At 44.8% G+C, this 17,732-nt stretch overlaps 1 protein-coding gene across 1 annotated transcript in view; it reads right to left on the reverse strand.

Annotated features, from left to right (window-relative positions):
* LOC143299616 (A disintegrin and metalloproteinase with thrombospondin motifs 9-like) overlaps positions 1–17,732 on the reverse strand; it is a 79,421-nt gene that overhangs the window by 11,402 nt on the left and 50,287 nt on the right. Inside the window, exons 26-35 of the mRNA XM_076612910.1 lie at positions 9,683–9,847; positions 8,638–8,811; positions 7,934–8,104; positions 6,460–6,651; positions 5,905–6,040; positions 5,065–5,156; positions 3,795–3,889; positions 3,044–3,183; positions 1,376–1,467; positions 19–123 (exon numbers count right to left, since the gene is read on the reverse strand). Coding sequence (XP_076469025.1) covers positions 19–123; positions 1,376–1,467; positions 3,044–3,183; positions 3,795–3,889; positions 5,065–5,156; positions 5,905–6,040; positions 6,460–6,651; positions 7,934–8,104; positions 8,638–8,811; positions 9,683–9,847 — 1,362 coding nt within the window. The remainder of the gene's footprint in view (positions 1–18; positions 124–1,375; positions 1,468–3,043; positions 3,184–3,794; positions 3,890–5,064; positions 5,157–5,904; positions 6,041–6,459; positions 6,652–7,933; positions 8,105–8,637; positions 8,812–9,682; positions 9,848–17,732) is intronic.

A 17,732-nucleotide genomic window follows, 5' to 3' on the forward strand; every position in this document is an offset into this window, starting at 1 on the left:
AGTGAGAGGTGAACGTACCTGAAGCCTCCAGATCTGCTGCGTGGCCTGGTTTCCCTGCAGCATCCAGGTGGTATTGACAGCCACGATGAACCCCGTCCCCATCAGGTTCACACTGAACTGGCCCTGCTCATCACACACCACACTGTTGCTTTAGTCATCTCCCTCTTTAACCCTTTCACCGCCATGTTTCTGTGTGAAAAACACCCCCCCCCCCCACCCCCCCTGCCATGTATTTTAGACACAATGCTCTCAGTCACAGGCTTCAGTTCATGTCAAAACATCACAATGGACTTCTTCACTTTAAACTCGGTCAGGGGGCAAATGTTTGTCATTGTTCTGTTGGTGGGGAAACTGGCTGCAGCTGCCAAGCTTTGTTACAATGTGAAAAACTGTCTTTTTAACAAGATCCCTCGATGCAGACTAAAGTCACCTATGGCGGTGCACTGTGCAGTCAACTAAAGTCACCAATGGTGGTGAAAGAGTTAACTCCTATCATGATGACTTCCCCTGTGGACCTGGTACTAGTACTCTCATACCAATACACTATTCTCATTTCACTGATTCTTGCTTGCTACAGTTGGTGTTGAGTTGTAAACTCAGCTGTTTACAGAATCCGGGTCCATGGAAACAAAGCTTTGTTTAACTGCTTAAACCGACAATTCTCCATTGATTTTTGCTGTTTTATTGAACAACTCAGTTTTTTTTTACTGCAGTGGTCTCATATTGTGCTGGTCCAGGAGAGTTGTAGCAGGCATGTAGCTATGGGGTAGAATGAGTTAAAACACTTGTAAGCAGTTTTGCTGGTAATTGGTCTTTTTGAGGCCATCCAAACACCGACTGTCCCAAAACCCTCTTGACTGAGAGAGTGGGGATGTAAATTTGGCAAGACACATACATTTCACAACAGAAACAAAAAACAACAACATATTTTACACACTTTGACTGAACAAACGCATAAATACATACACACACACATGCAGGGAGAAAGAAAAAGAGAAAAGATTGGGATACAGATAGGGAGAGAAAGGGAAAGAGAGAGAGAGAGGCAGGTGGAGAGAGAGAGGAGGGTGGAGAGAGAGAGGGTGGAGAGAGAGAAGAGGGTAGAGAGAGAGAGAAGAGGGTAGAGAGAGAGAGAAGGTTGGAGAGAGAGAAGAGGGTAGAGAGAAAGAGGAGGGTGGAGAGAGAGAAGAGGGTAGAGAGAAAGAGGAGGTTGGAGAGAGAGAAGAGGGTAGAGAGAGAGAGAAGAGGGTAGAGAGAAAGAAGAGGGTGGAGAGAGAGAGAAGAGGGTAGAGAGAAAGAGGAGGGTGGAGAGAGAGAGAAGAGGGTAGAGAGAGAGGAGGGTGCAGAGAGAGAGAGAGACAAATATGAAGCGAACCTGTGGACAGGCAGCAGAGCTGAAGCAATCGCCAGCTGACCCGTATGGAATGAACTTGCCACTGTGAACATGGCTGAATACTCCATCATTCACTGCACACAGAAAACATCATGACACGTGACACTTCTCTTCATGGAAAAGTACTAGGTAAAATAATAACTCTTATGCATTGTTCCTTCTTTGCTTTTCTGTTGTTGTTGTTGTCATTGTTGTTGCTATTGTTGTTGGTGCTTTTGTTTTCGTTTTTGTTGCTGCTGTCCTTGTTGTTGATGCCCCATCAGCTAAAACCTCTTGAACAGCCACAGAACAGGGAATCTTTATTTAATTTTTTTTTTATAATATATATATATATAAAATGATTGTCGAGAGCAAAACTTGAAGATCCATTTTACTATGTCGGAATGCCACAGGGTTGTATTCAACAATTCCTTCCAGGAACTAACCTGGCAACACCCTGAGATACTGATAGACCAGATACCTAGTCTTTCAGTTAAGACAACAAACTGAGGTTCAGTGTGCAGCACACATAAAAGAACCCATGGCAGCAAAGGGTAGTCCCAGAAAAAATTCTGTAGAAAATTCCACTTTTATTGTAAAACAAATACACTTGCAGACAGAAAAAAGAAACCAATGGTCTCTGCACCATGGTAATGCCTTTTCCTTGGGGAGAACAGCCCAAATTTCACACACATAAATCTGTTTAAAAAAAAAAAAAAAGTAATATGATACAATGCAACAGAATACACAGTTGGTCAGGAAAGTGGATGACCTTTAACTGTGTGATACTAAAACTTTTCCTCACAGCACTTTGGTCTGAGGATAGAGCCTGCACACTTTCTCACTAATAAGCTACTGAAACCATCCGAATCATTCCACCAAATTAGCTGTTGTCTCCCTTCGCAGATTTCTAATACAGACCAAGGTGAATCTGGGGGTCTCAAACAGCATTCACTTTTTCTAATGAACGACGAATGTCTGGAGTCAGGTGCAGTATGATGAACAGAAAATACATCCAAACATAATCAGTTATTTCTTTATTTCTAAATACAGACATAACATGATCAAGTAAAACAGATTTTAAGCGGGTAAAGCACTGGAGAGGAATAAGAAAAGCACAGTACAATAACAATGTTACATATCCTAAAATCAGTCTGTAAGCTTAGTTTCTTTTTCTAGGAGGCAACAAAATATTCAGATTGTTCCTTCTTTATTCATGGGCTGTGACTTCCACGTTAACTAGAATGCAAGAGTAGGCTTTTACTTGTAAACCTTTTTTTTTTTTTAATGTGTTCTTGATTCCATAACCCACTGAACGCTAACATGGATTACAGGATCTTTAACGTGCATATTTGATCTTTTGCATGCGTACACACACAAAGGGGGTTCAGGCACTAGCAGGTCTGCACATATGTTGACCTAGGAGATCCTATAAAACCTCCACCCTTTTCCCACCAGGCACATGAACAGGATTTGAACGTGGGACCATAAGATTGAAAGTCCAACATGATAACCACGCTGCTGCTGCAGCTGTCATACTTGAACAAGTATGCCATACCACATCTGCCTGGAAAGAAAAAGGCAGACGCCCAATCTATGCACAAACCCAACGTGTGGCTGAGGGCTTACAGAATTAAAAAAAAAAAAAGTTAGGAAAACTGGAATCTGTACCGAAAATGCGAAGAGTGTTGAGATCAATTCTGACTTTGGAGTAGGTGGTGTTTCCAGCCTGGCGGTATTTCTTCACACGGCATAAATCACAGATTTCTGGGCGGGTCGTGTTGTAGGGACAGGTGGCATGGCGACGTAACCTGAAGCAATACACATCAGTTGAGCATGTGTGTGTGTGTGTGTCTGTAAGTGTGCATATGTATATCTGCAGAAGCATGCCTGAATGTGTGCATGTAAGTCAACGATAGCTGAGAATATTTATTCAAAAGCATGAACCTCTCAATGTACATGGAGTATAATTTGTGGGTAGAACATTACATGTAGAGTACTTGTACATGACAATGACTTGTTTTTGTGGAGGGCAAACGAAAGTAATACACACATCCACCAAGATAATTCAATGGAGAAGCAAATGATAATCAGGATCAGAATAACTTTATCATCTCAGCAAGAGAAATTCAGCAAATTAGCAAGCCAATCATGAACACATGCACATACACCCGATCACTAATGAAGGAACACAGACACAAATACACACAACACACACACAATGAAAACAACAACAACAACAAAAAACACATACACACACACAGACGAGACACACACATACACACACACAGAGGTTTTAAAAAGCTATAAAAAAACAACAAAAAGCAGGCACAAACAATTAAAATTACATGATAATACTTTGAGGAGAGAATTTCCCATACTGAACAAACCTTTTTCTTATTCCCAATTTTCCTGTACATACCTTTCATTATAAACTTCAGCAAAGTTCTCCCCCTCTCCTGCAGGTAAAGACAGGTATTCTAATGGTGCCGATTTGCGCATATCCTTGCAGTAGATCTGAAAAAAAAAAAACATAAAAAAAACATTGTGGTGTCATACCTGTGATGTCGACACCTGCTTCTCTCTTCTTTCTTTCACAATAGCTCTACCAGAAGAGGAAAAATAAAACAAAACATATCATTTCTTTAACAGTAATTAAACATTCTATCTCCATTGTGTCAACTACGGCAGCACAAAAAGTTCAAAAATGATTTTTTTTTTTCTGATCTTTATGCTTTAGACTTCTGGTATAAATATCCTTTTTTCATGAAAAAGAAAGTCACTGTGTTTGATCAACAGAATTAGGTGACAAGGATTTTTTTTTTTTTTATTATTATTCTGCATTCATGGGCTGCAACTCTAAAGTTCACTTGAATGTATGAGTGGGCTTTTACATGTATGACTGTTTTTACCCTGCCATGTAGGCAGCTATACTCTGTTTTTGTAGGTACATAGGAATTCAAGCAGTGGAAAAGTTTCAGCTTTTTGTAAGCCATTTCAGCATAACAAGTACATAGTAAACATGTGCAATGGAATATATTACAGAAAATGTAAAAAAAAAACAAAAAAATAAACACACATAACAGTGAAATATTTACAGGAAATGTACACAACAAACACATATAATGGTGGAATATCTACACTACAGAAAATATATATTAGCAAACACTTGTAGTACTGACACAGAATATTTACAGAAACTGTACATAGCAAACACACACATAGGGCATGCCTCAAGATCAGCATCAAGACAATCCTGCGAGGCAAAGTGCAAGGAAAGAGAAGGAGAGAGCAGACAGAAAAAGAGATGGGAAAATGATACAGCATGGACTGCCGGCACTGGGACTGCAACAGACGAACCCGGCTGTGTAGCTGTGTATGGGGGACTGGGAATGAACAGTGTGGGAGTAATGCCACTGAAATGGCGCAGGTGAAGGTGGGGCAGCAAAAAACAAAAACAAAAAAGAAAGAGAAAAAAACAACCCACCCTGAACGGACCAGCCTGAGACTGAGTGATGCCCTGCAAGAGATGAGGAACAGAGAGAAAAGAATACTGGTTGCAAGGTCATCAGTAATGCTCCTATATATGGTCTCGAGACTACGGGACAGAAGAAGAAGAATGATGGAAAATAAATAGAAAATGGAATGCAGCAAGTGAAGTAAGAAAGAAAACTGTCAAGCTGAGGACTCACTGTGACCAGCTGATTGTTGACTTGTATCTGATAGTCTCCGTCCTTCCTGATTGTCGTCAGATCTTTCAGCTCCTTGCAGGAACGAGCGTAACCTGGACCAGAGATTACAGTCAGCCGCCACTGCTTTTGAAACTGCTCATCAGCTGATCATATACACTCTAGCAGTGTTCACACCATGTCAAATCATGCAGACTTTACAGCAAACTGTTGCAGTGTCGAGTCACATGAATCAATAGATTTAAACTTCACATGACATTTAAAAATCCAGTGAGAAAAAAACATCTCCCTGGTGTATCACAATAAGAAGGAAACAAAAAATGCCACAACACTCCACAAGAGTACTGTTGACAAGATGTAACAAGCACAAGATAATATAGATATACAGATAAGAATCTTTCAGGCAAGATCTTAAAGAAAATGAAGAGATCAAGTTGAAAAGCCACCGAGCCAACCATGCGTTTCTTCTGTATTGTCCATGTGGTCTGTGTGGCTTATTCAGGATTAAAGAGGCAATGTCAGTCTTGAATAAAAGCTAATTTGTGTTTCCACATTTCTTCTGTCGTTGCTGCTGTGTGCACATGTCAAATGATTGGTAAGGACAAGCCCGAAGCTTCCCTTTTTTGAGGAAGTACCTGGGTTTGTTCCAGTGTATGTTTTATTTACCTGTGTGCTAGCTGAACTGGTAGAGTAAGCAGCACTGACTTAAGTTGTGTACCTTGTGAATGTAGAGAGTTACCACTCTTACTATTTGTTAAAAAAAAAAAAAAGGCGGCATGGGTAAAAAGTCTACAGCAGTACTGACATGGTTGACTATGGGGGAAAGTCTACAGCAGTACTCACATGGCCCACTGTAGCAGGGGCGGTACTTGGGAGGTCTGTAGAGGCGAAGGCACATCCCACTGGCCATGCTCTGGCTGGACTGATCCATGCACACCACCCGGCGGTGCTCCCGACCGCTGCCACACTTGGCTGAACACTGACACACACACACACATACACAGAGAACTGATGTCAGTTTGATATCCATACCCTTATTTGTCTGTTTGTCAAGATCTTGCAAGAAAACACACACACACAAACACATGTATGCATGCATACATTTCAGTGTGGTGTCAAAGCATGTGGACTGATCCATACACGCTACTGAACATATACTTTAAAAGAAAGTATTTTTTAAATTCATTTAAAAGAAAAAAAGAAAATCAATGTGATACATCAAGTGTGTGTGTGTGCTTGCCCAAGCATGTGTGCTTGAGAGAGACAGAGAAAGATGAAGAGAAGAGAGATGGAGAGACAGACATACGTGCACACACTCACACACACACACACACACAGAGATTCACTGACAGAGACACACAGAGACAGAGCGGCAGACAGAAGACTCAAAACACCTACCGCTCCCCATTTCCCAACAGTCCAGTGGTACTTGGACCTACAGTCCCCGTAGTTGCAATATCGGGCAAAGGGGGGTCTCTCCTCCAGAGGACAGCCCTCCAGGACCTCCCCAGGTAAAATCCACCCCTCCTTGGTGACAGCCTGGCAGGTCACAGTCCTCATCTGCTGACCTTCCCCACAGCTGGTGGAACACTGTGCAAGGGGTCATATATTTTTTTTTTCTCATGAAAACCGTAAATGAAGGGTTTATAGACACAACAATGAAGGGTAAAAAATGAAAAGAAAAAAGAAAAACGAATTGAACTAAATGTGTGTGACTGTGAGTGAGTGAATCTGAACTGAATGTCACAGGCAACGAATGATGAACATCTAAAGGCAGCTCTCAGCTGGCTCTGCCCTGATTATGCAGCTTGTTGTGCAAATGACTCCCTGTTTGTAAAGAGCTTACAGTTTGGTCTCTGACTGAAGATAGGTGTTACTCAAGTCTTAATAAAAAATAAAAATAAAAAGAATAAAGCATGTGGGAATACTCTGAACTGCATTTGTGAACACTGAGCTTTCAGAGGAAAATGGGAAGAAAAAATCATGCATACGCATACCCACACATATCTGTGCATGTGGGTGTGCATGTGTTTAGTGTGTGCATGTGCATGAGTGTGCGTCATTGCATGCATCTGCGTTCATCCATGAGTGGTGCAAGGAAAAATGTTTGTCTATACTGTTGTACATACATGGATGATTTATGTGTTTAGGTACTAAACTAACCCTGTGACCAAGTCAATGTAAGGTCATGTATGCATGTTTGCACAAAGTGTGTGCATGTGTGTATGAGTGAAAGCATGCATTATGAGCATACGTATGCACAGAATTACAAGTGTGTTTACATATTGTTCATTTGCATGTTTCAGTTTGTTCATTTGCATGTGTGTACTCTTCCATGATCATTCAGATGCACATAGAAAGCCACATGTACATGCAGGCAAGCATGCACACATAAAACACACACACACAAAAACACAAATGCACCACATACCCCTTCTTCTATCCCCCACCCCTAATGCTTCAACTTTCCACAGCAAACCACTGCCTCCCAAACTTACATGCACACACACTCAAAACATACACACTCATCCAAAACACACACACACACACACACACACAAAACATCCCACCACACACATCCAATACATACACATCCAAACACACACACACCCATCAAAACACACACACACACACACACACACGCACGCACACACACAAGATATCCCACCACACACTCTCAAAACATACACACACATCCAAACACACACACACCTAAAACACACTCACACACACACACCCAAAACACACACACTCACACATCCAAACTGCACACCCAAACCACACACCAAACCCTCACATACACATCAAACTCCCCCTCAACACCCCCCCACTCCCCATAACCCCCCCTGCCCCAAACCCCCCAGCCACCTACAGGGCTCCAGGGTCCGGTGTTCCAGACGTAGGGGCAGGGGAACTCTGCACAGCGGCGCCGGGACTTGGGCTTCAGGTGCAGGTCACACAGGTGAGAGGACACCTGCACTCCCTGCCGGTTGCTGCAGGTCACTGGCCGGTGCTTGCGACCAAAGCCACACGTCTTGGAACACTGGGCCATGTTCACACAGGTAAAAAAAAACAAAAAAAACAAGGAGAAAGGTTTGAACACATTCTATTCATTCCATACTATGCAGCAATAAACACTGACCACAACAACATGTGTACAAAAGACAAAAGGTACTGTTAAGTGAATGTTTGAGATAGTTATACTTGACTCTCAGTCACTCCAATCTTTTGTAGTTCTTCCTCTTAACCTCTACATTGAAACACTGACCACAACAACATGTGTACAAAAGACAAAAGGTACTGTTAAATGAATGTTTAAAATAGTTCTACTTGACTCTCAGTAACTCCAATCTTTCATATTCTTCCTCTTAATCTCTTCATCTTTTTATGTCTATTTTCCTGTCTCAGTCATCCCACCACCTCTTTCCATCATCCCACCCCACCCCCCATGCAAACACACACACACTGACACAGACAACCTCATACACACACACGCACACACACAGACACACACACACGCGCACACACACACACACACACACACACACGCACACACACACACACACACAGACTCACCTCTGACCACTGCCCCGTCTTCCACACAAACAGAGAGCAGTCCCTGCGTTTGCAGGGGCGGATGTGTTTGGGTTGCTTCGGGCGAGGGCACAGCAGAGGGGAGACAATTTCCTTCTTGTTGTCACGACACACCACCTCCCGTCGCTTCACTCCCTCTCCACATGTCACTGAACACTGTGGGGGGAAAAAAACATTGCAGAGTTGACAAACATCTTGAAGCTAGTAACGGCAAAATGTCTTCATGCAAACATAAATACTAAAATAATAATAATAACAATAATAATAATACATATGAACGATGATGACACATGTGCTGATACAGGCACATGAACAATGATGACATGTACTAACACACACACACATAAATGACAATGACACACACTAAAAGATGCACATGAACACATGAACAATGATGACACATGTGCTAAAATACACACATGAACAATGATGACACATGTGCTAAAATACACACATGAACAATGATGACATTTGCGCTAAAATACACACATGAACGACAATGACACGTGTTAAAATACACACATGAACAATGATGACATATGCGCTAAAATACACACATGAACAACGATAACACATGCGCTAAAATACACATATGAACAATGATGACACGTGCTAAAATACACACATGAACAACATGACACATGTGCTAAAATACACACATGAACAACGATGACACATGTGCTAGAATAAACACAAATGACGATGACACATGTGTGAACACACACACACATAAATGACAATGACACATGCTAATACATGCACATGAACAACAATGATGACACATGTGCTAAAATACACACATGAACGACAACGATGACACATGTGCTAAAATACACACATGAACGACGACGCCACATATGCTAAACTGCACACATAAACGACAACTGACACATGCGCTAACACAAGAAATATCTCCTGTGCTAAAATACACACAAGAACGAAGATGACACATGCGCTGTTTACACACAACACAAGACACATCTCTGCAGAACGGACCATAGAGTATAAACATAAAGCAGTGCTGCACCTTGCTCCACTTGCCCTTCTCCCAGCTGGGACAGCGCCCCGTGGTGCAGCGCTTGGTGTTGCGAGGCTTCTCCGCTGTGCAGTGGTCGTAGGGCACAGACTTCCCTTCCATGTCCACGCACGTGATCTTCCTCTGCTGCTGACCTCGCCCGCAGGTCACCGAGCACTGAAACACGCAGGAAGAAAGGTTGATTAACCAATGACTAGATGACGGGCGCAACAGCCAAGTGGTTAAAGCGTTGGACTTCCAATCCGAGGGTCCCTAGTTTGAATCAGTCTCGGCCAGTAATGGCGCCTGGTGGGTAAAGGGTGGAGATTTTTCCAACATTATCTCGGGTCAACGTATGTGCAGACCTGTTAGTGCCTGAATCCCCTTCGGGTGTTTCACACACAGAAAGATCAAATACGTACGTTAAAGATCCTGTGATCCATGTTGGCGTTCAGTGGGTTATGGAAAAAACAAACAAACAAAAACAAACAAAAAAAGAAGCAAATAAAAGAAATAAGCATCTCCTACCCCATCCTGTCTGCTCCTCTCCCCCCCCCCCCCCCCCCCCCTCTCCAGACACACAACACACACACACACACACACACACATACACACACAAAGAGGTGTTGTTCAGGCAAACCATGATTCACATTTGTTGGGGCGGCATTCTGCAGGCCAAAAGGAAAGACAAATAAGCAATGTCTTTTCAATGAGCTCTTTGTGTGCACCTCAGATACAAAGCAGCGCAGCCGTGCACACAACACTGATCAGCTTCAAGACAGGCAAGAGGGAGGGAGAGAGGGAGGCAGACAGACCAGCACAGATTCAGAGAGAGAGAGAGAGAGAGAGAGAGAGAGAGAGAGAAGCAAACAGAGACTGAGACAGAGAGTGAGAGACAGAGAGAGAGACAGAGACAAATAATGTGAGAGAGAGAGAAAAAAAAACAGAGAGAGAGAGAGGGGTAAGAGAGAGACACAGAGATACTGAGAAACAGAGAGAGACACAGGGAGAGAGATGGGCCAGGTGAGAGAGACAGAAAGGAGAGACAGACAGAAAGAAACACAGAGACACAGAGACACACACACACACACACACACACACACACACAGACAGAGACAAATTGTGAGAAAAAGAGAGAGAGAAAAGAGAGAAAGACAAAAATAACACACACAGAAGGGTAAGTGAGAGACAGAGAGAGATAGAAAGAAACACAGAGAGACAGAGGGAGAGAGAGGGGTCAGGTGAGAGAGGCAGAAAGGAGAGACAGACAGAAACAGAGAGAGAGAGAGAGAAAAAGTGAGAGACAGACAGACAGACAGACAGAGAGAGAGACAGAGAGAGAAGAAGTGGGTGGGGGCGGGGCCTGAGTGTGTAAACTGGAGGGTGGGAACCAGTGGGTGGCGTGGACAGAAGGGAATGTAGACACGAAATGGCGGGTTACTGTGAATTAACCCCTTCACTGCCGCTGACGAGTACTGACGCTCACCACTGAAGAGCTGTCACCCAACTGAGATAAGACTGAGTGAGCATACAGGTCAGGCTGCTGGACTTCTTCTTGGAGAATGCATTTCCATTGGACTCGTTTCTGAGTCTTGGGATTGCATTACTTTTGTCCAGCAAAATCAATGACACCATTGATAAATCGGTCACAATAAGCAGTAACTGCCAGTCATGCACTTCCAAACTAATGTTATACTGATCTCGTCAGTTTCAACAAGGGTTAGTAGTCAACGGGTTAATATACACAGCTCGCAAAAATGTAAGGAACTCTTCATGAAGCAGGCATCCTCAAACAGAATTGCCGAGGGATGATATTAATCATGCAGGTTGAATATGGCGCGGTATGTCACTAGCCTATCGTTGAATACATCAGTCAACGGCTGCGTTTCAGGCGCACGTGCACGCTGAACACCTTAAAAATTGCATTGGAAAAATCGACTGATGTTTGACCAAAACTGACATTTATACAACGGCTTACAAACGATAGCTGTGGTTTTTCATTGTGAATAACGGGAAAGAAAGCACCTGGTTATCTGAATGGTGCTCGGTTACACACTGATGAGGATGCGCACACCACCGTTTCAGTGCCGAAAATCCGGCATCTGTTTCACAATGTAATGCATCCCACCACCCAAAACACACACACACACACACACACACACACACACACACACACAGAGTGCAGGTTCCCAAATTAACAATCCCTAACTTTTTGTGAACCCTGTATAAACCAGCTCATCCACCACCATCACCAGCAGCAATCCAGGACACCACATAACACGTCTGTACCGTTTAGTCCCCGCGACTGCTGCCACAAACTGAACCCCCCCCCCCCCCTCGACCCCCACATCTCCCACCCCACTCCCTCCCCATCCCCCACAGGCTGTGCTGCCGTGTGCTGTGCCAACGATTCGTGCCCATCATTACATGCTGTGTGGTTTCAGGGGTGGTGGTGGCGGTGGCTCTCTGCCAACTGAACAATGGCACTGGCCCCGTGGCCATGAACTCACTGTAGTCTGTTTATTTTCCTTTTTTTTTTTTTTTTTTTTTTTTTTTTGCTTGCTTGCTTCGATTTAACTGGAGCACAATGCCGTGTGAATGGGTAAAATAAGTGAGAGACTATGAGAGAGAGAGAGAGAGAGAGAGAGAGAGATTGGAAATGGGAGAAACTTAATGACTTACTAGAGCGCAATGCCGTGTGAATGGGTAAAATAAGAGAGAGACTCACAGAGAGAGAGAGAGGGGGAGAGATTGGAAATGGGAGAAACAATGACTTACCAGAGCACAATGCCGTGTGAATGTGTAAAATGAGAGAGAGAGGGACAGAGAGAGAGACAGACCGACAGAAAGAGAGATACAGAGGGAGACAATGAGAAACATAAGAGACTGGCTGACATTCAAACAGACTGACATGCAGAAGTACTGGAAGGACTGACATAGAGTGACACTTAAGGGAAATGGGTGAGAAAGAGATCAGAAAAAAGGGGCGAGAGAGAGAGAGAGAGAGAGAGAGAGAGAGAGAGAGAGAGAGAGAGCTATTATCCTTTTTGTTTGTTTATTCCTTTTTTTTCGGTTTAAAAAAATACATTTTTAATAATGCCCTTCACTCTTTATCATGGGAAAAAAATACGTAAGAACAGGAGCCGGGAGACAACTCGATCTTTCTCGTTTCACATCCCCCTTTCCCCCCTCTCTTAACTCCCCACCCCATTCCCCTACTCCTTCACCACCATCCTCTCCCACCCCTCATCATCATCTCCTTCCACTGACGAATGCCATTTGCACAGCGAACTACACGGACCCTCACCGGCCTGCACTGTACATCACAGTTCGCGAAGAAGCATGATGAGTTTGTCTCCTTTCCCATCTGGACGTCTTGGTTGGTAGTATGTAGTCAGTCACTCCGAAAGCCAACAGTACAGTTCCCGATTGTAACCCCCACCTCCCACACCCGTCTCTCTCTTTCACCGTAACCTCCCTTGAACCCCCCCCCCCCCACACACACACACACACACACACACCCAACCCCATCATCTTCCATCGGCATCCCCTCCCTCCCCATACATATACCCTCCACAACCTCCACTTTTCCCCATCTAGTTACCACTCCAAAAGCCACATAGTTCCGATCGTACCCTCTCTCTCTCTCTCTCGCTCTCCAAACCGTCCCTTAACCCCCACCCCCTCTTCCTCCACTTCCTCCACCACTCCTCCACTGCTGTACAGGTTTGCTGTTCCTCTTGAGCTCCCGCCGGGTGGGTGGCGGCGAGATCTAAAGCATTCTGCACACAGGTAAGTGCCGACACATCAGTGGCCACTAACTGCCGGCAGGCCGGGGTAGCTAGCTGCTGCTGTACCGGCCGACCACCTGTGAACCGCAGCTACTTACACAAGACTGTCTCTGGGCAAAGGCGCGTGAAAACAGTACTCCAAGGACGGCGAGGAGGGGAGGAGGGAGGGGGGGGGGAGTGTACACTCGCAGCACTGAGCTGAATAGAACAGGACTATTGAGCTCGATGACTTGCAGACAGAAAAAAAAAGAAGAGAAAAAACGTGTGGGGTTGCACTGTGGCGACGGACCGGACGCGCTCTCCCTGGAGAAAGCAGCCCTGAATTTCACACAAAGAAATATGTTGTGACAACAACAAAACAACAACCCCCCACGCCCCCCACCCCCCCAAAAAAAACCAAACAAACCAATCGAATACAGTACAATGGTACACAATGTACTTAAAAAAATCAACAAGTTATAACGCGACTCAGTGACGTAAACATTACTGAAAATTCAACGTTCAGATTAATTCAAGACGATGTCTGTATATTTTTGAAGTTCTGAAGATAAGTCGATCAGTCCAATTCACACAAAACATTTGTGAGCTTCTGAGATTTAAATAAAACAAAATGAATGAAACAATCATAAATAAACATAAATAAATAAAACAAGCATCAATAATGTCGGTTAAATCAGGTTCTCCCCAATATCGTTTTCATGAACGCATAAACACATTTCCCTTTTCTGTTCGAAAAGAACCCAAATAAAATATTGCCAACTTAAAATTTTTAAAAATTTTTTTTAAACATCTTTGGTGAGTAATACAGACAACGGTTGGATGCTTTTCCTCTCTCTGTACTGTGAGTCTCTCTCGCTGGTTTCTCACACACACACACACACACACACACACACACACACACACACACTGACACAGAGTTGTACGTGTTTCAGACGGGTACCTTATCCCAAATGACCGTGATAAAACCTACGCCATCATGGCAGCTGGCAGCGACGGTTGATAACTTCCTGTGCCTGTCCCAGGCTCTCTCTCTCTCTCTCTCTCTCTCTCTCTCTCTTCCCATCCATGATCTTCCACGCCAGTACTCACTCTAGGAAGTGCTGACATGTCTCCCACACCCCATTACATCTCCGCCCCCCACCCCCCACCACACACACACACACACACACACACATCATGGCTCCCATCCTCCACTAAACCCACACACGCTGTTGATATAAAGCAACCCACAATCAACATCTGGGTCCATGCGTCAGAACTCCCTCCCCCCACCCCCCAAGCTCTCCCTCCGAGCCTCTCCCCATGCTCCCCCCCACCCCACTCTGAGCTCCATCACCATCACGGCCGGGCACACGACCTCCACTCCCACTACCCCCATTCACACACAACCTATGTTCAAGCCAACACGAAATAAAAGACCTTGTTTCTTGTTCTACTTTTGTCAACAAAGTGCACTGAGTGTGTAAAGTTTCCCAGCTCCAGACGAACAGAAAACAAAACAAAAAAACAACACACACACACACACACACACACACAAACCCAGCACAACAATCGGATGACCAGTTTTGCATTAAAGGTAAAGCACGGTGGTTCAGCCAACTCGGCAATTTGCACACCAGACTTACGTCATTCCGCACCAGTTTCTCTCCCCCTCCGCCCCCCGCCCCCTCTCCGGCAGAACGGTAATGACAGGGGAAAGACTGAGATGGAGAGGGAGAGTGGGGTTATTTGGGGGTGGATGTGGGATAGGGGTGGAAGACGGGGGTGTGTGATGGGAAGGCAACACCACATGTGAGATGGTTGACAGCCAAAGTGCTGCCCGCGGGGGGTGGTGGATGGGGGGTCGGGGGGGGAGGGGTTGGAGCGATGGGGTGCTGGGGGGGGGGGACCACAGCAAAAGATGTAGACCACAGAAATGGGGGGCTGGAAGGCGCAAAGAGGTGGGCGGAAGAAGAAGAGAATTAAAAAAATAAAAGAGAAAAAAGAAAAAGAAAAGAAAAAAAAAGGGAAAATAAAAGATGAAATGTCTGTACCTACCCTCCACGTGCCAGCAGGAGCTTGACGGACCAATCAGAGCCGCGGATAAGCCTCACAAGCCGGTGGCCTCCCTTAGCCCGCCAGAAGAATGACAGGTGAACACCCCTCCCACCTTCCCTTCCAAGAACGGTGGGTGGTTTATAAAACAAACCTCCCAACCAGAGAAGGAGGGGGAAGTGGGGGTAGACCGGGGTGGAAGGAAGGGTGGTGGTGGTGGGGGTGGATCGGATTTCCTCAGGGATCAAAGGTCAACCGGAGGAAGTTTTTAAAAAGTGCTGAGGGAAGCAGGGGCCACCACTCCAGCCAGACTGGAGCAGTAACCGCCTGCTTCCCACATGTACGTCAGCAGAACAAGCAACGAAGGAAGAACCAGGAAAAAGCAGTTGAGTCAGCAACTCGTGGCTGGCAGTCCACCCACAGAAATCCTGCTGTGATGGCGACGGATGAGTGTATCTCCATCAGCGTGCTGCCTCGGACCATGCACGTTCAACTGTCATATACTTTCAATATGACACTGAGATAAATAAACCATGTCATAAATAAAGTTCGAGAATAAATACAAAATCGTTATCAGTGTCAGATGGTAGAATAATGCGGAAACGGACGGCTGGCTGCAGTGATACTGATATGTTTGGGTCCGGTACCATGATCAGTTTAAATAATCAGAACTTCGGAAGCACTAAGTTATTTTACGTAATGATAATTTATGAAACACTAAAAGTAATAACCTTTCCATAAAACGTCGTAAAATCAATGAAATGATCGATTTCAACTGAACTGTTACGGGCGAGATATTTAAGTGCTGGCAACTTCGATTGACATTAAAAAAAAAAGAAGAAGAAAAAAGAAATAAAGAAAAGAAGGAAAAAAAAGAAAGAAAAGAAAAAAAAGAAAGAAAAGAAATCTACCTGACCCTACATGAAAATGGGTCATGTGCACTGACAATTGCGTGTTGATTGGCTGCAGTCTCGTGACATGTACACTGACGGACGGACCGGGGGTGCACGTGCGAACAGTCAGATGGCGACATTGTACAGATACCATGTCTGATCCGTGTCCATATTTCATCCCGCGCAGCTCGCTGGCACTTAAGGAACCGTTAGAGCTGGAAGGAAGATGGATGTGGGGCTGGCGGAAGTGGGGGGGGGGGGGGGTATAGCCGGGTGGCCGAGGGGGAGGTAGTGCGGAGAAATTAAATAAAGGGTAGGGTTGAGAGTTTAAAGGAAGTGCACAGTGGGCAGAGGAAAGGGGTGTAAGGGATTTGGGGGAGGGGCCGGCAGAAGAAGAAGTGTTGTGTAGTGAACGCGCCAAGGTAACAGCTAAAGCTTCTTGCTGCGGGAATAGAATGTCGGTTGCAAAACGGCCATCAGCTCCCCAGGCTTTTAGCACCGCTCCATATATCACCCTATATCGCCGGCACTCCCCAGCGGGTTCGCACGCGTATGTTCCAACGAGGCAGCGTTTACATAGATCTACTGTTGCCTCAGTGCATGCTGCCTTAGTGTACTGTGTGAGGCACAAACGAAGGCCACTACACTCCCTTTCCGACTGCTCTATGAACATAGCATCTCAGTCTGTGTCTCGTCATGAAGCAACAGGAATCGTTGCCCTGACATTCCTTATCTGACTGTTCTAACAGAACATCTCTTTGGGGCACTCAGTGAAGCACATGGAACCAGTGCCCTTACATCCCTTTCTGATTGTCCTAACGGAACATCTCTTTGTGTCACTGAAGCACATGGAACCAGTGCCCTTACATCCCTTTCTGACTGTTCTAACGGAACATCTCTATGTGTCACTGAAGCACATGGAACCAGTGCCCTTACATCCCTTTCTGACTGTTCCAATGGAACATCTCTGTGTCACTGAAGCACATGGAACCAGTGCAATTACATCCCTTTCTGACTGTTCCAATGGAACATCTCTGTCTCACTGAAGCACATGGAACCAGTGCCCTTACATCCCTTTCTGACTGTTCCAATGGAACATCTCTGTCTCACTGAAGCACCACGAAGCACTGCACTAACATCCCTTTTCAGACTGTTCAAATGGAACATTTCTTCAAGTTGTCTCATCTGAAGCAACAGGAATCGTTGCCCTTACAATCCTTTTCTGACTGTTCTCACAGAACATCTCTTTGTCTCCTTGAAGCACCAAGTTCACTGTGTCTTTCTCTATTGCTGGTATATTTTGGGAACCCCCTTCTATCCCCCGCCTCCGCCAAACTCTAGGTT

The sequence above is a fragment of the Babylonia areolata genome, chromosome 25 (assembly GCF_041734735.1).
Source record: "Babylonia areolata isolate BAREFJ2019XMU chromosome 25, ASM4173473v1, whole genome shotgun sequence".
NCBI classification, from domain to species: Eukaryota; Metazoa; Mollusca; class Gastropoda; order Neogastropoda; family Buccinidae; genus Babylonia; species Babylonia areolata.